This window comes from Brassica napus, chromosome A7 (assembly GCF_020379485.1).
Source record: "Brassica napus cultivar Da-Ae chromosome A7, Da-Ae, whole genome shotgun sequence".
Lineage (NCBI taxonomy): Eukaryota > Viridiplantae > Streptophyta > Magnoliopsida > Brassicales > Brassicaceae > Brassica > Brassica napus.
Window position 1 is genome coordinate 1,164,243 of NC_063440.1, and position 24,906 is coordinate 1,189,148.

At 36.5% G+C, this 24,906-nt stretch overlaps 2 protein-coding genes across 2 annotated transcripts in view; both read left to right on the plus strand.

Annotated features, from left to right (window-relative positions):
• Positions 1–15,425: 15,425 nt before the first annotated feature.
• Positions 15,426–24,906, plus strand: part of LOC106357625 (subtilisin-like protease SBT2.5) — a 12,139-nt gene continuing 2,658 nt past the window's right edge. Inside the window, 7 exon segments of the mRNA XM_048737193.1 lie at positions 15,426–15,740; positions 16,598–16,813; positions 16,894–17,038; positions 23,099–23,233; positions 23,235–23,384; positions 23,386–23,495; positions 23,601–23,632. Of these exon segments, the coding sequence (XP_048593150.1) occupies positions 16,647–16,813; positions 16,894–17,038; positions 23,099–23,233; positions 23,235–23,384; positions 23,386–23,495; positions 23,601–23,632 (739 nt within the window). The 5' untranslated portion in view covers positions 15,426–15,740; positions 16,598–16,646.
• LOC125576658 (subtilisin-like protease SBT2.5) lies at positions 23,668–24,749 on the plus strand. Its single transcript, XM_048737192.1, has 4 exons — positions 23,668–23,695; positions 23,768–23,840; positions 24,151–24,437; positions 24,508–24,749. Exons 1-4 carry the CDS (start codon positions 23,679–23,681, stop codon positions 24,551–24,553), a joined length of 423 nt encoding a protein of 140 aa, XP_048593149.1. The 5' UTR covers positions 23,668–23,678; the 3' UTR covers positions 24,554–24,749.

Below are 24,906 nucleotides of genomic sequence, written 5' to 3' on the forward strand. Positions count from 1 at the left end.
TCGAGAGGAAGAAGCTGCAAGATGACTACTGGACCTCAAGAAAAATAAAAAGAATGGGCTTAAACCTTTGCTTGCTGCAATATGAATGATGGGCCGTGATAACATGGCAAAATGATTGGTGGGGAATTTTTTTGCTTATGTGGCACCCCTCTTTGGCCTTCAAATTAGCTCCTTTTATATAGTAAAGATTTATATAAACTATATTCGATTTTTTTATTTTTTTTAAATAAACTTTATCTGAATTATCCGAGAAAATGAAACTGTGATTTTTTTTTTCCGATATTAATCAGATTTAAATATTATTAAACGAACTGACCATAATCAAAAATTAATCCAACCCAACTATAAAAATAAAATATTTGATTCTTGAGTGGACTTTATACACTCTTTCGAACTATCCGATACCCATAATAACCGGTCTAAACCGAACTAAATACTTATTACAATGTGGACTAAAGTTAAAGTGGACTAACCAGAGTTTATACATAAGTTAAATCGGATTTTTTTTTGTTATTATACATAAGTTAAAGTGGACTAATCAGAGTTTATTCAGAAGTTAAATCGGAAATTGTTTTGTTATTATACATAAGTTAAAGTGGACTAACCGTGTTGTGAATAGAGAAAGAGGAAATCAGTTATTCTTATTATTCCATAGGTCACGATACAACATTAGGGTTTCAGAATCCTCTAGAACATGGGCTTATGGGCTTAATGAACATCCACATAATAGTTCATAACACTCTTCCTTGGATGTACATTGAAAAAATATTTTCTAAAGCGCATAAGATGCTACCTCATTAAAAACCTTACCAGGAAAATCAAGTGGAAAAAACTGTGGTGAAAGGAAAAAGAGTGCAGCGCGCATCTCCTCCCCTGATGAAACATAACTTGAGATATCTGATATGACACAATCCAATATGATGAGGTAACTCCTTCTTTTTGGGGTTGGACCAGTTCACTTCTCTTGAAAGATTTAACACTCCTCACTAAAACTTGAATATCTTGGTGACCGTAGGACAAAATGACTTCAAACCACTTGGAAATCGAAGCTAGCATACATGTCTAACGTTAGGTACTGGTCTAGCTCTGGTAAGATGGTAGTATCGAGCAATATTTGGGATATCAGTCGAAATAAGGTATTCTGAGACAGCTTGTACATGTTCCACAAAAACAGCCATATCTCGAGTTCTATCATCGGGAATGACTTGATTCAAATTGGAGATGAAAAATAGACTCAAAAGATATTTCTCTGGACACACATTTCATATTTTAATTCCATCTAGAAGGTCTCCTTTGATTGGAAAACTTTTGACCTTCGATTCTGTCTCAAGAATGGAATGTGTCCATACCTTGATTCTTCTTCCAGTATGATTGATCTTTGATCATTATCTTCTGCTTCTCTAAATCTCGAACAATACTTTGGAATATTGATAGATATTTATTAGTAAAGTGACAACATTCCTCTCAAAGTATCTATCATTTGCGTGTTCTTTGTTGCCTCGTTAAAACTTTAACATAGAAAACCCAATGGGACAAAACCAATGATAAGGAAAAAGAGTACAACCACGCACATCATCATATTCTCTCCCTGGAAGCATCATCTTCGCGAGATGTATTCTCATCATATATATCATCCTTTTAGAAATTTCTATAAGCATATTCTTAGAGAATAAACTTGTTTGATTGTTAGAGAATCTCTTAGACCATTTGACTTCTTGTCCATAAAATTACTTTCACACAAAAGATCGTATTTTGGTCTATATTTGGACTCCATGTCCAAATTTTCTTTCACAATCTTTTAATCTTCAGATACTTATGAAGTTATGATATTTTTACCAGTTCTGCCTATTCAATTCATTGCTGTGTATATTAATGTACATAAAAGGATGGGGAATAAAACGTGAGATTTTTTTTCAGTACACGTAATAAAACGGAATCGATAGAGAGTCACGAAAAGTAAACTGATAAAACTTGACACATAACAGATTTGTCCTTTTCTAACCGAAAGGCAATTCAATGTCCCTTTCACAAAGATCAAGCATTCAAGCGGAGTTCTTCTAATAAGGGGAAACAAGAATTAAAAAGAGAAAGAAAACGTTATAATCATTTACTTCTTTTTATATAAACAATGCAGAGTTCTAGTCATCTGTTCTACATATTTCCTTAGAGCACCATTAACCCTAAAGTTACTTAAGAAGGATGCTTAAAAAAACTTTTAATTTTTTTTTTGTATGAAAAAAAAATTAAAAGAATAATCAATCACGAGTCGCCACGTGTCTGTAGGGCCCACAAACAGTGCAAGCAACCGCCATTTTGTGATGTCTAATTAAGCATTCCTTCTTCTTCTTTTCTTTCTTTTTTTTAATTAAAATAATGCTAAGCCAGCATCCAAAATTAATGGTGCTCTTAAATCAGAGATCATGATGTATCACTGTATCAAGAAATGATTTTTCAACAATATATAATTAAAAAAAAAAAAAATTTTGTGCAAACAAATAAAGAATATCATTGTATACAATACATTACCCACAAACTCGAATTAAGATCTAACTAAAACAAAGTATTATTTTTAAGTGATCAAGCTACGTACTTCCAACTTTTTTTTTGTAACAGCTACGTACTACTTGCAACTAATTAAATATACTATTTTGCTAATGTTAATAGGATTCTTGACCAGAACTAAGAGCAAGCAATTAATGAACCCCCCGGTTGGGGTTCACAATTTAATTTTTTTTATTATTTTTTATTATTTTTCGTTTGATTTTTTTTAAATAAATAAACTGACCAATAGCGGGTCGTCACGTGGTGTGGAACCCGCTAAACAGTAACGATCCGGATTCATGCGAAAGGAGCGTAGCGAGACGAGTTCACCATAATTGATTATTATAATATATATTTTTTTTTGAAATGTGTGAGAACTCCCCTCTTGAACTTTTGATGCTCATGCTCTAATATATCTCATATGTTTTATATTTTATTTAAAGTGAGAAGAATCGAGTCAGTGCTCCAAGACATTTTTTTTTCTTTTTGTAAGCTTGCTCCAAGACATTCTATATCATTTATTTTTTTTTACATTTGTAGCTTGAGAACTCGCCAATAACTTAACAATCACTTAAATATACTATTTTCACATCCAATGAATTAGTTTGGATTTCTGTTCAGATTTATTTGATATACTATTTTCATTATATTGACTACCAATTAGAAGACAGATCATAAAAGATAGATGGTGGCATCACTATTATTGGCTCCGATTAGTGACATGTGGTATTTGAGTTGAATTAGAAAAAAAGTTATAAGTTGATATAGTTCGCAGTAAAAATTATATGGTAAAAACTGTAGATTTATGTAGTAAGTTTGCTATAAAATATGAGTTACTGTATGATTTTATATAATTAACTCGTAATATTTTTTATGTATAAATTGCAGTATGTATTATTTAAGAGACATAATATGAATATCAAAAATAATATTTATTACAAATTTAATAAAATAGATTGGAAAAATAAAAATATATTAAAATAAAATATATTAAATCGAAAGTATGAAAAAACTATTTTTTAGTCAATCAAGCTTTTAAAGAAATAGATTCTCTATAATCTAGGGAAACTAGTTTTTTTTCAAATAACTGTTTTTTCTAATGAAAAACCAAAATCTAAGTTTTTGTGGTTTTTTCAAAATCCAACGACAGTTTTTTTTATTTTCTTTTTCATTTAAAATTTTGCTATATTTATGCATCAACACATGAAAAAAAAAACTACTATAACCAAATCAGCTTTAGTAAAAGCCTTTGTTTAATAATATAACACAAAAGTAAGTTCTATTAAGAACAATTTTAAAACTTGTCTATAAAATTAGTTATTTAAATTTATTTTTATGCAAATTTTATATGTTTTGTTGATAATCTAATTTTCCTTAAAAAATAAATCAAAATTCTCTTGGTTTTCCCCTACGACCAAAAAATAATTTTCTTTTTAAAAAAAATTCAATAATTTTAGTTATGTTTTTTTGACATAAATGTTACAGCAAATTAATTAAATTTTTTAAGTCTCTATATTGTAAATTTGTTACACTTTAATTTATTTTTGTGTTTACAAAATTTAGCTATTACCCTTATATACAATAGTTGAACAAAAGAAAAAAAATACTCACATATAAAAATTATGCCTACACATAGAATTAATTTTAATTTAAAAAAGATTTATGACATAAATATATGAATTATCAAATTTATGTATCTATGTATGAATTACGATAGTTTTATTTTGCATTTATATTTTTTTAAAAATTTTTATTAAACTATTTATATTTCTTTTGATGACGGTATTATTATTATTATTATTATTATTAAATAAAAATTTTACTAATATTTTTATTTTTTTAATTTTTTTAAAAAAAAATCCAAAGCTAAAACCAAAATCTAAAACAACCAATCATGCTTTTCAAAAAACTAAAATCTACTGCAAAAGCAAAAAACTCAAAAACTAAAATCTAAAAACCAGAAACCAAAATCCAAAAACTAGTAAAACAATCATCACCATAGTTATTATAAAACAGGGTGTCCACATATTTATATGTTATTTATATAATAAGTTTGCACAAAACTGTGAATTACTATTTTAATAATAATTGATTATCATTTTTATGTATAATTTGTTCTACAAAAAAATTATAAATAACAATAATATTTATTAAAAAATTAATAAAAGATTATATAAATAAATATCAATTAATTTAAATATAAGTAAGATATTTAAATCTATTTATTATATATTATAGAAGGCATCCATAAAAGTAAATTATGTTATAATGTTAGTATTAAATATAAATAATAGTTAAAAATATAAAAAATGTTTAAATAAGTACGTGAATAAAAATAGACAACTATTAAATGAATTTAGAAAACAAGTTATTTAATATAGCAACAAGTGAACGTGGGGTTTTTAGTTGAAAACCAAAAAAACATACCAACTCAAATCTTAACGCATGGTATTTTTCTTGATGTTGAATTACCACTTGATTTATCAATTTTACCAAAGGAATACCTCAATATTGTAACTCAAACCTAATACATTATACATCAAATAGTAACTCAAAAATCTAAAACTAATTCATGATTGCTAACATTTTTTGAGTTATCCTTCTAACTCAAACTTAATCAATGACACATCAGTCACCAATCAAAGCCATTATTCTCTGACGGTTACTCTCATGCATGGTTCTGTAGTTAAGTCGACCAGAAAGAAGTCAATATATTATCCAAAGAAAAAAAATTGCGGAATAATAATTTAATAATTTTTGGAATCGAAAAATAATATGACATGACACATGATGTGTTCGGAGTAAACGACATTTTTGTGGAAACAATCCTCACATGTGCTCATAGATGTTAACTCTACACTGCCATAGTGCCATATAAACCAAAGTCTAACATGATAATATAGATATATTTCGTATAATTTAAAAGTAAATTTAACTGAGATTTAGAGAAACTGAAAATGACTAGTTTCTAAACATACTTAATATGTTAGTTTCTAAACATAATTTGTAAGTTTCTAAATACAACTCATAAATAACATACTTTTTTGACAATGGATTTCATCTGGTTAGATAGTACCACTGTACCAGTATCCAGTAGTGTAAAACAGTAAAAGTTACTATCTTTATATTGTATCCACATGTTAGTTATTAAAAGCTGGAATCAGATAAATTAGTGTGTACACAATTCAAGGTTTTGAGATGGAAAGATTTTATATGTATTATTCCAATAAGGAATTATGTATAAACCAGTTTATCTGGTTCCAATCCTCCTATACATTAAAAGAGAAGTCACTTTAGTGATTTCTGCTGACATGACATTAATATAGAGCTTCTTAGAAAAATTGTTATAATTCTATTGGTCGATTTTTTTTGAATTTTATTTTTCATTTATTTTAATCAATCGCTTATGTAGACAAGCCCAAAAATATTGTCGATTTCGTTAAGCCCATATATAGCTAGGGGATAATAATTATCGATTTAGTTTAGCATTGGGCAAGATTTAGAACTAAGACAAATATTAAAAACTTTCCTTATTATTCAAACAGTAAACTTGCGCATGTTGATATCATATTAATTACATTTGCTTAGAAAATATTATAATGTTTCTAATTAGTAGGGGTGGGCGTTCGGGTACCCGTTCGGGTACCCGTTCGGGTTCGGATCGGGTATTTTGGATTTTCGAGTATTTCGGTATAGAGGTTAGAGTATTTCTGTACTTCGGGTCGGGTTCGGGTATTTTTAGTTCGGATTCGGTTATTTCAGATCGGGTTCGGATATTTAGATTTTGAAAAAAAAATTAAAATTTTCATTTCTCAAGTTTCTTATATTTAAAAATATAACTTTCAGTTAACTAATTTTTTATTTTTAATAGATTGAATGGTTAATAGATTTAGACATAAAAATTTAAAACTAAAAAGGCATTAATTTAGTTATTTTTAAAAAAAAATTGGATGTAATTTTTTGTTAATTTTTTAAATAAAAAACTTGACATGTATTTTCGGATCGGGTTCGGGTGCCACTTCGGCGATGATGGTATGTCAATTTTAAATAATTTTTTTTTTCAAATACAAGTTTTAAAATGAATAAACTGTTGCAATTATTTATTTTTTTGTATTTGCTAGATGGGTTGTGATGAGTTAGGAGACCGATGACGGTATGTCAATTTAATATTATTTCATGTTCAATAAAATTTAGAAATTTATAAATCTATCAAATAATGTTAACCCGTCAAATTGCTTACATAATTTATTTAATTTTTTGCAAGTTTCTAATTGAATTTGCTTTCTTTATCGAGAAATGTACTTCATAATTTATATTATTTATGGATAATATTTTTATTTTTATTATATTTTCTTTTAATATGTCTACATAAATGTTTGTTTATTATTTATGAAAAAATAATATTATTCACCTAAAATAAAGAATTACGAAACATATACAATACAATTCTAATTAATGATAATATAAAATCTGTTACTTCTAAAACTATACACTATTTATTCCATTTTTCGAATGAAAGTATCTTCGTAAACACACAAAATATTTTGTGACGTTGCAATTATACATACACACAATATCTGTCTCTTCATACTGATGTTACTGTGTTCTCTCTCGTGAAGTACGAGCCGAGAGAGAACACAGGGTGCGGACCGATCATGTTCTTATGTCCGCACAGGATGCGGGCCGGTCACCTAGTTTTTACATTAAAATGAAATAAAATATTCACGTGCAGTATGTGTCGAGGATCCAATCTCATCTCAACGAAGATAACTTGCATTTTTAATCAATTACCAAAACTTATGATGACCACATAAATTTTGATATAATTTAATTTCATATAGTATGTTCCTCTAAAGTGAAGTAACGAACTTGAGCTTTGCGTGTCTTCGACGATTGTTTTTACTACGCCATATCCATATGGCTTCTTTGTTATGTACATTTTTACTGTTTTTTTCTTTTAACTTTCACGGTTCTAGCTCCATCTACTTTAACTGGTCACATGGTCGTGGGGAACCACTTATCTTTTGACGAATCCAATTGTCGAAATGAAACATTAATACAAACCAAAAACACGACAATGGTTCGGGATCCAACTTTGGATATAACCACAACACCATTTCATATACTATCTAATAATTTTAAATAATGTGTTATTTTTTCATAATTTTTAACAAGAATAATGTAAGCAGTTTAAATGATTTTGGGATGTTCTAGAAACATTTGCTAAATTATACACAGATCAAATCTCATTAAAATTATACAAATTCCAAATCTCATGTAATATCTTCGTGAATGTCACTGCAAATTAAATTATAATAACCTTTAGGAAAATCTCAACATTATATTTTCACTATGGATTGCCAAAACATTGAACAGTCTGATAATTTCACGATTCCCTAACGCCTTTTTGAATAAAGACCCGTTTATGATTGAAAATCAATTATTAATTTGGCAAATCAAACATCATAATTGAGTTGCTTAACATTGGCCCGCTAATTATCAGTTTAGTATTTAAACTTTAAGCCTATGAGGGCTGGGCTGTAACCAATTCTCTTTCTTCTCTTCAATATCTCTCTCTCAACTTTTCTTTGTTTTTCTGCCCGCAATCTTTTCATTTTGGTATTTTTATTATGCTATTATATGTCGGTATGTATTGCCAAAGCAAATAATTATGTGTTTAAAGTTCGACGAACAAACTCCAAAAACAAATACTTTTGACCAAAATGAAATGATAACTATTTTATTGTTTTTTAAAAGTTTTAATGCAGAATAAATATTAGTTCATCTCTACTAGCTTGCTTAGTTTCATCTCGTTGTTTATCCGTTTGTTTAGTTTCGATTTTGCATTCCGCTTCTAGTTTTCCCCTGTAATCGTTGTCACAATTTAAAATTTGGTACAATATTTAACATTTTACCAAAAAAAAAAAAAATTAGTTCATCTCTGTATATTTTACTTAGAGATGAAATAGCAAAAAAGTTAAAAATTTTAATGCCTCATTAAATGCCTTCAGTGAAAGAAAAAAACTAATGCCCATTTATTACATGAGACGATGAATAGGGATAATCAGTTTTCTGAAAAACCAACTTGTTTCCTAAGGGCATATTCAACAATGACCTCAAATGGGCATATTCAACAATGACATCAAATTTAGTGTTTTGGTATCAATATTTTTTTGTTATCTCCAACAATAACACCAAATCTTATACCAAAAACAATATTATATATTATTTGATGTATTCAGTTTTAAAACTATTATATTTATATTATTTATAATTGATAAATAATAATTTTGTTACATCTAGATTATATTTATATTTTATTATTTGTAAGTGATAAATAATAATAGTTATTTACTAATTTATTTTGAATATAATAAAATAAAAATAAAAATTATTTTTAGTTATATGAAAATAAATTAAAAATACAAATAATATAATATTATTTATGTTTAATTACAAATTTTATAGTAATTGATCTATATAATTAAATAAAACATATTAAAATGTGTTTTAGAAATTTTTTGTGATGAATATCATTACACCAAATGTAAAAATAAATTTAAAATAAAAATAATACAATATATTTATGTTTAATTAAAAATTTGATAGTAATTAAACCATATTTTTAAATGAAACATATTAAAATATCTAAATAAAACATATTAAAATATGTATTTTAAATATTTAGTGTGATGAATAGTCTTCAATTTAGTGGAGTGATGAATATTAAAATATGTAATACTATTCATATTACACCAAATTTAGTGGAGTGATGTCAATTTTTTTTTTTTTTTTGCTGAAATTTTAAATTGATTATCAACAAAAAAAAAAATTACAGGCCACTAAGGTTTATGCTTTCAATCATGAACACCATCAATAAAAGAAACTGGAAATAACTGGGTCCTTAGACTAGGTGGTTCGAAGGAACCAGCGCTGCATCATATCAGTGTAGAAAGATGGCCGTCGGTGTCGTAGTGATGATATCCTGTTCTTGATGGTCTTATCAATTACACGAACTAGATGATTTGCACTCTGGGGTTGCCCTTGATGCCTTCTGCTGTTCCTCTCCCTCCATAGGCTATAGATGGTAGTCTGGAAAACAAGTTTCAGGAGACAGGTATCTATCTCCTTACGTGGAGTTGAAAGAAGGGATGCTATGGTGATAGACCAGTCAGGGTTCACCCTAGACCCCAAAAGGTAACCGACCAGATCAATCCAAACAGTAAAAGAGTAGGGACACGCGAAGAACAGATGGTCTCTGGTCTCGTCCGGTTCCCCACACAAAAGACACGCCTGGTAGCAACCCCACGCTCTACTCCTAGCTCCCGTAGATAATCTATCCTTGAGTGCTAGCCAAGTAATAAAAGAGAACCTAGGGATGGCCTGTGGAAACCATACAATCTTGCTCCAAGGAACAGTAGGGTGCGTGACCCTAATCTGCTGCCATGTTTGCAAACTAGAGAAACATGGTTTATAATCATCTACCCCATGGCGCCATACGTAACGATCATCGCCTGCAGAATCCACCGGGGCCGGAACTGACGTGATGGTAGCTATCATCGCCCGTAGGTGACAGCCACGACATCGACGAAAGTTCCATTGTCTAGCAGACGCCGCACTTGAGACCGTTGCATAACGAGGGATACCAAGAACTCTTGTACCTGAGTCACCAGTAATATCAATTAAACGTCCCACAGTGGACCAATTATCAAACCAAAACAGGGTGGAATTTCCATTTCCAATCTCAGACCGAATGAACATAGCTGCCTGGTCGCGGAGCTTCAGCAGCTTGCGCCAGATCCAGGAGCCTGCATACTTGCCGCTTACGTCCCAGAAACTATGCGATCGCAGTAAGTAAACTTTCGTCCATGCTACCCATAACGATCCCGAATCTGTGAGGAGTCTCCATATCAAGCTTAAAGCAAATACCCGTGACGTATCCCGCAAGCAACGAATGCCTAAACCACCCTCTTCTTTAGGCTTACAAACGTCCTCCCAAGCAACTTTTGTCTTCGTATGCGTATTCGGTGAGCCTGACCAAAGAAACGCACCACACAACCCTTCTATTGTATCCAAGCAACGCTGCGGGAGACGAAATACTGAGCACCAGAAATTCATGATACTACCAATGACTGTTTTCACAAGTTGAAGCCGACCAGCATAGGAAAGAGAGCGGCTGGACCAGGATAGGAGACGCGTACGGATTTGATCGATCAGAGGCTCGTAGTCAGCTCGAGTCATTGTTTTTGTGGTGAGAGGGAGTCCTAGGTATCTCACTGGAAGCGACTCCGTAGGGATGCCAAGACTCTGAACTTCATCTTTGAACTGTTGACTGATTCGGCCAGCCATGAAAATAGATGATTTTGCAGGGTTTATCACCAGGCCGGAGATGTTTCCAAACTCAGAGAGAACCTCAAAAACCCCCTTTAGTGATGAAGCCTCACCATCAGTGAATCATTAAATCATCCGCAAAGCTTAAATGCGTTAAGTTGACCTCACTACAAGAAGGGTGGAACCCGATACTTCCTGATTGAGCAGCCTTGTTCAGCATACGTGAAAGCACATTGATCACTATGACAAAGAGATAGGGGGAGAGAGCACACCCTTGTCTCAGTCCTCGCTCACTACCAAAAAATCCCTCCAGCTCACCATTCACAGATACAGAGAATGCAGCAGTGGATAAGCAAGTATGGATCCAATGAATGAACATGTCCGGGATGCCCATTGCATGAAGCGCATCAGTGATGAAGGACCAACGTACAGAGTCAAAAGCTTTCGATATGTCTAGTTTTAGAACACTCCCAGCCTTGATCGAAGGCTTGTGGTAGTCTTTCATGAGTTCGGTAGCTAATAAGACATTCTCTAGTAGTAGTCGACCTTTCACGAAAGCACATTGGTTCGGTTCAATCAGTTCAGGTAGGAGAACCTTTAGTCTATTCGCAAGGACTTTAGAGATTACTTTATACAGGATGTCGCAACAGCTGATGGGCCGATAGTCTCGGATCTCTTTCGCATTCTCATGCTTCGGTATGAGCGTGAGAATGGTCGCATTTACGCCCCGAGGCAGAAAGCCGTACATAAAGAAAGACTGAACTGCGACGACAAAATCTTGCTTGATGATGGACCATGAAGCACGATAAAACTCAGCCGGGAAACCATCTGGGCCCGGAACCTTGCTGGAAGGCATCGAGAACAACACATTCCGAATTTCAGCCTCAGAGATAGGGTGTATGAGTAACTGAGCAGTATGAGCAGGGCATCGGTAGTCTAAGAGCTCTGATAGGTCTGGACCATGTATGTTGGATATGGGTATGGTGCTCTGCTTCAAAAAGTCCTCAAAGTGATTAACAGCGATCGTTTTGATCGTTTGCGGATCTGTGATCGTTACTCCCGATGGCAGGAGCAGCTGTCTGATCGAGTTAAAAGAGGCTCTACTTTGAACAATCCTGAAGAAAAACAAGGTGTTCTGGTCTCCGCTTTGTAGCCAGGTAATACGAGATTTTTGGCGCAGAAAACTCTCTTCGATCGCAGCCCAATGATTCCAAGTGGTAGTAGCTTCAGCAACATCCTCAAAGGCATTCGCACACGGGTTCTGAAGCGCAGCCTGCTGCTTTCCGCACAGAGCATCAAACGCCTCACGTGTACGCTGGGGAATATTTCCAAACTTATTCCTATTGAGCCCGCGCAGAACTGGCTTCAAAAGCTTCAGCTTACGATGAAACCGGTACAATGCTGATGTAGAATGGAAAAGAGGTTCAGTGGACTCCCAGACCGTAGAGACTGAATCTATGAAGTCCGGATGATCAGCCAGGAAGTTAAAGAACTTAAAGGGTCGTTTGTTACCAGGTGGTGGAGTTTCCAGACGGATCCAGCAGCGGACATGATCTGATACTCCTGATGCCTCAAAACTTGTGTAAGATTGAGGAAATTTGTCCAGCCAGTTCTCATTCACCAAAACACGATCCAATTTCTTAGCAATGGGGTTTACCGGTTGCTTATTGGTCCAAGTAAACGTGGGTCCAATCGAAGCGAGATCAGTGAGATTGCAGGTTGTTACCGCAGTCTGAAAATCTAGCATTCCCCACTGGGATGCGTTTGAAAAAGCGCCTAAAGAGTGTTCTGAAGACGCCAGAGTTTCGTTAAAGTCACCCATTACAATCCATGGAGCACCTGTGGCAGCATAGTGAGTTCTGATGTTTCCCAACTCCACCCAGAGCCGCCTCCTCTCCGCAGCAAAGTTGGATGCGTACACACATGAACATATAAATTGTTCTCCTGTATCTGAGGAAACCCAAACCGTGATGCATTGAGCACTCTTATACAGGAGCGTAACAGACACATTTCTGTCCCAGCAGACCCAGATCTTGCCGAGACGATGGTGATCATAATTATTGAGAAAATTCCAGTTAGGAAGAGCAGAGTTTAGAATAGAGATACTATTGCCTTCTTGAACACGAGTTTCAACTAGGCAACCAAAAGATGGACGAGCAGATTGAATCCAAGAACGAAGAGCCGTATGTTTGCGCATTTTATTGAAGCCCCGGGTATTCCACGCAAAAATAGATATCATCGCATCAGTGCCTCCGTGAGGAGGCGTGATTGTTTTGTTTGTTCTTGGTACGTTTAGTCTGAACCTTTTTTGCCCCAACATTTACGCTAGGGACATTCCGCTGAGCTTTCTTATTCTTCCCTGATTTCTGCTTTTCTAACTGTTCTTTCTGGTCAAGCGCAGCCTGAGACTCCCCGGAGGTGTCGTCATCAGACTCCCCGGAAGTTTCGTCAACCTCCCCCTCTTCCAGCTCATCACTTAGCAACTGGTACCTAGATGGCGAACTGGTAGGGAGCTCTGCTTCAGATTTTTTACTGGTGTTCCCAATCTTTCTACGAGCTGAAGGCGAGTTGTTTTGAGGAATCGTTAACCAAGCCTCATTTTCATGAACAGCTTCCTCTACCGGCGAACCCTGAGATTGATGAGCATTCTTTTCCACGTTTACAAGTAAATCCTGAGTGTCTTCAGCTTGTGCTGTGGAGGCCGCTTGGCCTTTTGCAACTTCAATCAACTTTGCAGCTTCTAGCACAGGTTCCTCAATATCAATAGACTTTGAAAGCTCATTTACTGGTCTCGTCTCCTGGTCAGTGGATTTTGCTACTGTTTCCTCTCCAGTCATGCTCTTCTGATCCTCCATCTCTTCTTTGCGTTTTTTTATTTTTTGGACAATTTTTGTCTGTGTGTCCCCACGTTTGACATCCCAGACAACGAGGTGGTAGCCATGGGTAGTTGACAGATAGCGTCTCCCCCGTTCCTCTGACGGAGATGCTTGCCGGTAGAGGTTCCTCCAAGTTCATTACAACGAGTAGGCGAGCTACATCGAGACGAACACATCGCTCTGTGTTCGGATGAAGCTTTACTGTACGACCAATGGTGTCTCCAAAGAACGTGAGACCATTCTGGGAGAATAGATGATCCGGGACTCCTTTTAAGTCAACCCAAAGTGGGACAGCAGTAAGATCAGGTTGAGCAGAAGCTGTTTTTGGGCTCCACTCACGAACTACAATAGGGACATCTGCAATATGCCAAAAGTTCTTTTTTAAAACCCTAGCTTTGAGCTGGGGGTTATCAATGCGGAAGAGGACGGTCTTAGGGCTGATGAACTGAGCGTCGATCTTAACTGGTCTCTCCGGGAACGACCAGATTCTATTAACTATTGCATGAACTTTGCCAATATGGGGTGCATCTCCCATGAAATGTCCCACAATATATGCAGACCATAGTGGCTCAGAATCCGAGAGCAACTCTGCCGGTAGGTCGACAGAGGCAACATCCCCTTGCAGATCAGCAACGGGAGCAAAACGAACAACTTTTGAGAACTGGTCCTCGGGGACCTTTGATTCAAGTGAGGCGGCTTGTGAGTAGGTCTTTGGCGGGGTTTGGTGGAGACCTGGGCCACTGGGCGGCGAAAGGGACCCCATACCACCGGAGTACCGGAGCCTTGGGGCAGAAGCAACGACGGCGGCTAGGGTTCTCTCTCGCTAGGGTTCTCTAACCTGGGAGCCTTAGGGCAGAAGCAACGGCGGCGGCTAGGGTTCTCTCTCGCTAGGGTTCTCTAACCGACGGCGGCTCAGTGATGTCAAATTTGATGTTTTGTTGGAGATGAAATCACACCAAATTTAATGTTTTGGTGTCTTGTTGGAAATGACCTAATAGATGATAAATTCACATAACTATTCACCATATTAATTTTTTATAGAAAATAATTTTGTTAATATTTTAATTTCTAGAACTGTAAAAAGAGAAAGCACATAACTATTCACTGTATTATTATCGAAAATAATTTTGTTAATATTTAAATTTCTAGAACTCTAAAAAGAGAAAGCATTGATTTCCAAAAAAAATCGGCATTTACACAAAACATTGATTTCCCATAAATCGCGCGCGAATCGTTGTCACTCTTCTTTCCTCTCCACCTCCGCACAATCCATAAACACTAAAAAAAATATTTAAAATAATATTATTTTTAACCATTACAGAAAACATTACAATTAATTTTAAATAATAAAGTAATATTATGGAAGTTCTATGTTAATTAAAAATTTGTTATCAATTCTTGTCGACATTAAAAGCTTACTGATGTTTGAATTCTAAAATAATCAAAATTTAAGTCTTCAAAATACTATACATCTTATCAGATCAATGAAAAAAAATTATAAGAATTTTTTGATATAAAATAGTTAAAGTTTTGATTTTTTATAGGTGAAACCATAAACATATAAAATTATTAATGCTGTATAATTTGTAATAGCATAATAAACATGCGTAAAATAACAATATCCTTTGAAACATTATTAACCCTAACGACCTTTTCTTCTCCATTTCTACCCACTCAAAGAAACACTCCATTCATCACTAACTCACAGTAAAAAAATCTTTTACTAACACCTCTCGTGTTCCTTTTATCTCTCTCTCCTTTACTAGATCTCTTCTCCTTCTACAAAGAAACCCATAATCAAAACCACTTGATTAAAGATCTGAACCAGCTTCCTCTCTGGGTTTCTTTCCTGCTAAATATGTAGTTAGTGACTAAAGTTGTAATCTTTCCATTTGATTTTTCAATCGTGGCCCGACCCTTTTCGTCTCAAAAAGCTACTTTTGTGTCTGTTTTGTTGGTTTGCTCTATTTCGATTGGTCTCGTGAAGCAAATGTAAGTTGTGGGTACACATTATTTTTCTTTTTGGATTTTTACTCTGTTCAAGCTACAGTTTATAAATGTAGACACTTTTTTTTTTTTCATTTCATCTGGATTTTTATTGATGTTTATTCTTTGCTTGGATGGTTTGTGAAAGTGTAGGCTTAAAGGTCTAAAGATTCTTTCTTCTTTGTTTGTCACATTCATTGAAGAGCAATAGTCGTTATACTCTTGCTATTTCTGGTTTCTTCTTATATAAATGGCATAAGATGGAGATGAACTTTATTTACTTGGTTAATGTGTTTAGGGAAATTTCTATGGAGCAAGTACTGTATGTTCTTTGTCTTCAACCTGTGGTTTTGATTTCAAATTTTTTTTTTTCTTGTTGGGGCTGGTTTAATATGGTAATGCTGTTTAATTCTTGACAAAGTGAAACATAGTAAAATATGAATCTCGTCCTTATTTTTCTTATTTGGTGGTTTTTTAGTCACAATTTTTGTTGGATTTTCAGTTTTAATGTTCTTGACCTGCAATGGAGATGATTCTTGTGTATCTCTATACAGTAGCTTGATTATGTGTTTTGTCTGTATTTTGTTTGAAAGATTGGTCCTTATTATTTTTTATTTTGTAAATGAATGTGTTGAAAATGTATTCAATCAAAGAAAAGATCATGGTGGCTTTGTGGCCAGCCACAGCTGCATTCCTCCCTTCAGTTCTCTATGTGCTTATTTCTCTGAAAGTGTATATGAAATTAGATGATTAGTGTCAGTTTTTGTTTGAGTGGTTTGAGTGAAGTGATGGTTTCTGCTTTCTATTGATAGTGGTATTGGTCTCAAGATGCTAATGCCTTTATTTGATTTTTGACTCTGCAGTTGAATCTACAGCAGAAGTAAAGCCAGAGCTTCCTTTCTGCAAACCAATATGGATATAAGGATGATATATTTTGTGGTTTCCGCACTTCTTGTTACTGTGTCAGCAGAGGTTTACATCGTGACTATGGAAGGAGAGCCAATCATAAGTTACCAAGGTGGAGAAAATGGTTATGAAGCAACTGCTGTCGAATCTGATGAGAAGATTGATACATCAAGGTACTTAGAAATAGTTTCTCTTCTTTCCAATTAGACTACACATTGGTTGCTTAGCTTAAACAATCTGTTACATTTTCCAGTGAATTGGTGACATCGTATGCTCGTCACTTAGAGAGGAAGCACGATATGATTCTTGGAATGCTCTTTGAGGAAGGATCATACAAAAAGCTTTACAGTTACAAACACCTTATAAATGGATTTGCAGCTCATATTTCTCCTGAGCAGGTAAAAAAAGATCTTGAGATCATTTTTCTCTGTGGGTGTTCCTGTGATTTTTAAAGAGATCTCTACTCTGGTTGTATGTGTGTGTGTATAAACTCCAATGGAGAAAGATAAGAGCTTGTTTTAGGTGATTTGAGAACAGAGATTGATGAGAGTGTTTAAGTGTTTATGAGACTAAAGAGAATGAGATTAAGAGACTGAGAGACTAAGAGAATAAGTGTTTAGAGATTAGAGTTTCAGATTCAAGAACTAGTTTTTCATTTCCATGAAGGAGAGGGGAAATCCCCCTAACTCTCTTAAGAGTTACAATTTCGTCCATACATCTGTTTATATAGGCTGTTACAATCTGAGACATCATAAACCTATATCTAATGGCTGTAAATCACTTAAGAGGAATGGATGGTGTAGATGAGCTGGTCTTGTTGCAATCTGAGTAGTTGATGCTGATTGGTTAAGAGGAGATGGAGTCTGATTGGTTTAATTCAAAATGGGGAAGGCTGAACTGTGATTGGCTCTCCTTAGGCTCCTGCTAATCTATCCAGAGATAAGTCCAGGTACATGGTCGTGGCTCCCCTTGTCTTTACAGCCAAGGCCAGCCTGTCCCAAGACCAAACTAGCCAATCACACTCCAATGGCATCTTCTTGATTCTCCTTTGATGCCATCTGATCAGAACCTTATCCACAAGACTGGGACCACTTTTATAACTCCTAAACCTTGCCCAGACATTGCACAAGCCTTCCCGGGACGTCAGGTTCGCCCTATTTTTGCACCAACTCCAAAACTTCTCAATTGGCCGAGTTATGCAAATCTGGGTCGCCCTGGTCCGTACGGATCCGTACTGTCCGTACATGTCCGTACTGCCTCGCCCTATCTTTGCACACTCGCTCATTTGCTCCCAAATACACTTCTAAGTCTCTCCTAGACTTGACCCTAACTTTGCACATCCATCAGGACACTTCTGGACACCTTGCCCTATCTTTTGCACAAGCCCCAACTCAACTCAACACTTTTAGTTTCTCCATTTCTTCTCTTCAAGTTAACACTCCCCCTCAAGCTTGACTTTAGTTGATCCTATGTCAAGCTTGGAACCTTGAAGAACTTCCTCATTAAAAACCTCACCAAGGAAAACCCTTTGGGACAAAACCTTGATGAGGGAAAAAGAGTAAAGTCTCCAAGGCCTAGGGATTGGCCAGTGAGCTCTTGTGCCTTAGAACCAGTGTGGTTGGACACAAGAAGCTCTGGATCACGGCCTAAACTGGTGCAGCAACTCATCAAGACTTTGCGCACTCAACAACTCAGCTTCACCTCTTCATGGAACCGGTTTGAAGTCTCCCCCTCTCAACTGACTTCACAGCCTTCTTAGAGAAGCTAGGACACGGCCAGATCATCTTCAAAACACCAGTGAGGCTGATCAACACTTCACACACGGCTTGCCCTCTTCATAGAACTGGTTTGGATCTCCCCCTCTCAACAGACTTCTCAGCCATCTTAGAGAAGCTAGGAACTGACCAGGAACATCTTTAGTGAGGCTCAAGCAATGGTACCTGATACATTATCCCAAAGGTGCATCAGTACCTATCAAAAACAAGAAAATGAATATCCTGCATCACATTTGATGCACACAATCTCACAATTCAAAATGAATATCCTGCATCACATTTGATGCACACAATCTCACAATTCAATCATAATCATCTTAAGTATCTTTTCAAGCACAAGCAATGAATAAGATGAATGAAAAAGATTGAAAGGAGTTTTTAAAAAGTCTAAGGGAACTTCCCTTGTGTTCTTGTGAGTTTCCAAACTCGACCAATGCACCATCTTCATGGCATCATCAACTTCTTGGAAAGGCAGAATGGATTCATCAGCTTCTCCTCAATCACCTCTCATTGAAGCCGCATTGATGGAGAGCCTTCCTCCTCACTCGCCAAGGCTGCTCTGAACAGCCTCTTGCCTAGACACGCCACTGACTTGGTCCGGTTGATGATCCTTGTAGAAGCTTTTGCAAAAGGCTTGTTACTGACCATGGATCATATGCATTAAGACTCCCCCTCAAGCTTAGAACCGAGACTAGAAGGAGCTAAGCTTGTGATGATCCTATGCATCTCCATGGTCTAATAACTATCATCTTTCATGATAGCTTTCTTCTTGTGAGTTTACTCTCTTCCTTAACCAGGAACTAGGGTGTTTGAATCACCATAGAGAGTCTCACAAGACACACCTCTCATTGCATAATGACCCATGCTACACTTCCTGTAGACTAAGGACTAGATATGTCAAATGGTATTATGCAATGGTCATCTCTCATTGCATACTCAATCACACTACACTTCCTGTAGATTATGGACTAACATGTCCTAGTGATGATATGCAATGGCACAAGACCTTTGTCTCTACATTCTTGGCTGTTGGTGAGTTACATGTATCACTTTCCTTGTGTACCTAACACCACCACAACTCAATGCAAGATCAGATCATCCCATTGGGATCAAACCAAGATAATTTATCCTGTTTGATCACCAATGCCACAGCAATATATAAACCTTGAAACAAGCCAATCAATTAAGGCAAGAACAAGCAGTTTTCAATCTCTAAAATGACAATGCAAGCTTTATACAATACATTGACAATTTAGGCTCATTTTTAAATGCATCAATACATGAATGCACAATCTTAAAGCATTAACTCCATGAATGCAACAGGTTCAATCCATGAGACATATTAAAGCTATGCACACCAGTTTCAATCAAGACCAATGATGCACGCACCTTAGACACTTTCTAATTGATGCTAGACTTTCATTTTTGGAATAAACATAAACATTAGCAACAGTACACACTCGGATTGAACTTAGACAATATGAGACATGCTTATGTATGCAAAACAGCTTTTCAAACATGATGCAAGCAGTATAGACATTCTACTCAATTCTACAACACATTCATTCTGATTCAAGCTATGGCAACACACAAGACAATGCAATAAACAAAACATGAGATTCTGGGACTCTAGACACCACTCACAGCACAATAAATAAAGACACAAGCGCTTATTAATGGTTAGGAGGTTTGCTTACAAACAAGAGATCCGAGCTGATCTCTTGAACCTCCATGGGCACGGTTCACTTGAACTTGGCAGGTTTGAGGCTTGGATTCAGTATCCAACACCTCTCCTTGGTGTGCCCATCCCTCTTGCAATGCTCACTCTCCAAGCATCTCACACCAGAAGCTTATTGAGTAGCTTTCTTCTTCCCTCTACTTCGGCTGGATCACTCCATGATCAGCTTGCAATGGTCTTGGTTTAAATTGCATCACCCTCCTGGTGATGCTCTTCTTTGTATGTCGACTGTCCTCTCTACACTCATCTGATGTGTAGGCTATGGTGACTAAACCACCATGGACAGAACCACAAGTCATCTCTCCATTGTCACAACATCCTCTCTACCCTCTTTGGAGCAGGCTGTGGACTTCCCACAGAATGTTGGCAACAGGCTTCATTTTATCCTTCTCTTGTAGTGATAAGGAGGAGGAAACATGTCTTGAACTTTAGCTCTTCAGGTTGGTCATTTGAATCCCCACCACAAGCTTGAGATGAGCCTCAATGAACTTCAAGACCAGGAGCACATCACCCTAACAGCTGCGCTTAAATCACTGATCCACCCTTTTGCCTTCAGCTTCAAGTACCCTCAGATCACCGGCCTTCTCATGGCTTAGGTGGTGACCTTCTTCTTCTTGTGTGTCTTGAACCAGGAGCTCAACAACCTCGTGGCCTGCGCTTCTTAAACCGGCTTCTGCACACAAGAACCTTCCCATTGCTCCACACAATGGTTGGTCTTCCGCTTGTATGTCTTGAACCAGGAGCTCAACAACCTCGTGGCCTGCGCTTCTTAAACCAGCTTCTACACACAAGTATCTTCCCATTGCTCCACACAATGGTTCAAGTCTTCCTCTTGTCTTGGATAGGTGGTGAGCAAAGAACACTTCTTGTGAACCTGAAACACCACTCAAACTCCAGCAAGGATAAGACACAAGAGTATTGGGATCAATCCTTGATTAATCATCAAGTTTGATTCCCAATCTCACAAGCATTGCAAAGAGATTAAAACAAGTCATTTTCAAGTTCTATCTTTGCAAGCAATCTCTCTAAGCACAAGCATTTTCTTTTTCAGTTTATGCAAGCTACTTAGGCATTTTAAAGCTTCTTTACTCAGCAGTTAGACATGAATCTAATGCTTCAATGTAAGACAGCCACAAGACTATATGCAACAGCTTTCAATTCAGTTTCAATCCATGTATGCAAGCAGATTCAATCAATCACAACAAGCATCATTATGAACCGGATATAAGCATATTAACATACCTAGTAATCCTAGTAATACTGTTAATTACTAGTCTTTTTAAAGCACTTACACAACTGCTAGTAAATAGTATAACTAGTACAATGAAAGGATTACTAGGGAACCAAGCTCTTTAAGCATCCTGGGACAGATTCTAAATTCATTTTATTTCATTTAATAATCTTTTAAACAGTCCTCAGGTTTCAATCACATCACAACATCACAACCAGTCAATATACTCAAGCTTTATACAAGAGAAAGAGGTTTCTTACAGCCAAGGAACTAGTGTTAGTTCCTTGAAACTCCATAGATCATGGCAAGACAGTGAGCTGTTGGTGTCAACTCCAACTTCTCCTTCTCCCATGGACCTTTCTCTTGCACTCTCCATGTCAATGACCACACCTTTCTTCATGTTGAATTCGCCACACCAGTACCAGCTGAAAGCTGTCACCTTTCCTGGACAGTGAATAAGAACCCTTTGCTTCCCAGGGTTTCTTCTTTCATGGGCTTCATGAGAGAGTGTAGATCAGCCAGAGACAGCTTCTGGACACCATGGATGAGCATACCTTCTTCTTGAAGAGTTGAACAGCCGGCTGGACCATGGAGCTTCTTCTTGGCTTCAAGCGACATGGAGGAGAGCTATGAGCTTCAGCGGAAGCAAGAACCAAGTTCAGATGAACCTGGCTCTGATACCATGTGATTTTTAAAGAGATCTCTACTCTGGTTGTATGTGTGTGTGTATAAACTCCAATGGAGAAAGATAAGAGCTTGTTTTAGGTGATTTGAGAACAGAGATTGATGAGAGTGTTTAAGTGTTTATGAGACTAAAGAGAATGAGATTAAGAGACTGAGAGACTAAGAGAATAAGTGTTTAGAGATTAGAGTTTCAGATTCAAGAACTAGTTTTTCATTTCCATGAAGGAGAGGGGAAATCCCCCTAACTCTCTTAAGAGTTACAATTTCGTCCATACATCTGTTTATATAGGCTGTTACAATCTGAGACATCATAAACCTATATCTAATGGCTGTAAATCACTTAAGAGGAATGGATGGTGTAGATGAGCTGGTCTTGTTGCAATCTGAGTAGTTGATGCTGATTGGTTAAGAGGAGATGGAGTCTGATTGGTTTAATTCAAAATGGGGAAGGCTGAACTGTGATTGGCTCTCCTTAGGCTCCTGCTAATCTATCCAGAGATAAGTCCAGGTACATGGTCGTGGCTCCCCTTGTCTTTACAGCCAAGGCCAGCCTGTCCCAAGACCAAACTAGCCAATCACACTCCAATGGCATCTTCTTGATTCTCCTTTGATGCCATCTGATCAGAACCTTATCCACAAGACTGGGACCACTTTTATAACTCCTAAACCTTGCCCAGACATTGCACAAGCCTTCCCGGGACGTCAGGTTCGCCCTATTTTTGCACCAACTCCAAAACTTCTCAAATGGCCGAGTTATGCAAATCTGGGTCGCCCTGGTCCGTACGGATCCGTACTGTCCGTACATGTCCGTACTGCCTCGCCCTATCTTTGCACACTCGCTCATTTGCTCCCAAATACACTTCTAAGTCTCTCCTAGACTTGACCCTAACTTTGCACATCCATCAGGACACTTCTGGACACCTTGCCCTATCTTTTGCACAAGCCCCAACTCAACTCAACACTTTTAGTTTCTCCATTTCTTCTCTTCAAGTTAACAGTTCCCTTACACTATTCCACTATATTTGGTTAGGCAGAAACACTACGTCGCACCGCAGGTGTTAAATCTGTAAACAAAGACTGGAAAGTGAGGAGACTCACCACACATACACCTGAGTTTCTGGGACTTCCAACAGATGTTTGGCCAACAGGTGGTGGTTGGGAAAGAGAAGAGAGAAGATATTGTTATTGGTTTCGTTGACTCGGGGATCTATCCGCATCACCCGAGCTTTGCCTCTCACCATAGATTACCTTATGGCCCTCTTCCTCATTACAAAGGGAAATGTGAAGAAGATCCTCATACTAAGAAGAGCTTCTGCAAACAGGAAGATTGTTGGAGCTCAACATTTCGCTGAAGCTGCTAAAGCGGCTGGTGCATTTAACCCAAATATAGACTATGCATCTCCAATGGATGGAGATGGGCATGGAAGGTTCGTCTCTATGTTCTTCTTATAGTCTAATATTGTTCTCAGGACCCTTTCACTGTACTACTTAGGAAACCTGATTCTTTTTTTTTTTTACTTATGGATTTTCAGTCATACAGCAGCTATTGCAGCTGGGAATAACGGTATTCCATTGAGAATGCACGGTTATGAATTGGAAATGCAAGTGGAATGGCTCCACGTGCTAGGTAGGTGGATAGATAGTGCAAAATGGTAGTTTTGTATCTCTTTCACAAGCTAAAGGCTAATTTTTCTTTCAGGATTGCTGTTTACAAAGCTCTATACCGGCTTTTCGGAGGCTTTGTTGCTGATGTAGTTGCTGCAATTGATCAGGTAGAGTTAAAACTTACAAGTAGTTAGAAAGGAACATAGACTACATTTAACGTAGGAAATGATTTCTCCTGCTGCATATTCTTTATTGTATGGTTGTTATAGCAGATCATTTTCATGTAGTGATGCCTTAGTTGATACATGTTCAAAATGCGGTGGTTAGGCGTTTTATAGACCGATTTTTTGAATGCCTTGATTTATATTTGAAAATTGGTTTAGCAAAATTATTTTGTTTAATATTTTCCACCTAGGCACTGCATAGACCGACTTTTAGAACAGTGGTTTGATATTAACTAGAGATATTAATGAGCAGGCTGTTCATGATGGTGTTGATATCCTGAGCCTCTCCGTAGGTCCCAACAGTCCTCCAACAACTACCAAGACAACGTTCTTGAATCCATTCGATGCTACACTTCTTGGAGCTGTAAAAGCTGGCGTCTTCGTTGCTCAAGCTGCTGGAAACGGAGGTCCATTTCCAAAGACTTTGGTTTCTTATAGCCCTTGGATAATGACCGTCGCAGCTGCTATTGATGACCGTAGATACAAGAATCATCTCACCCTTGGAAATGGAAAAAATGCTGGCAGGAATGGGATTATCACGTAAGAAACAAAAACCAAAATGTTATTTTACATTCCAAGTTATATGTTTGATTGTGTGTTTCTTCTGCAGCATCAACACGGCCTCACAAGATGTACACTTTGGTTTCTGCAAATGATGTTCTGCTTGACTCGTCTGTTTCCAAGTATAATCCATCTGATTGTCAAAGACCAGAAGTCTTTAACAAGAAACTGGTTGAAGGAAAGATTCTTCTCTGTGGATATTCTTTCAACTTCGTTGTTGGTACAGCTTCCATCAAGAAAGTTGTTGCAACAGTGAAGCATCTCGGAGCTGCTGGTTTTGTTCTTGTTGTCGAAAACGTTTCTCCAGGAACAAAATTCGATCCTGTTCCTTCTGCTGTTCCAGGAATCCTTATTACAGATGTGTCTAAGTCAATGGTAAATGAGAGTTTTAATGTTTCACTACTCTAATGTTGTCAGAATCTTAAACTCAGTTCTATGCATCTTTAGG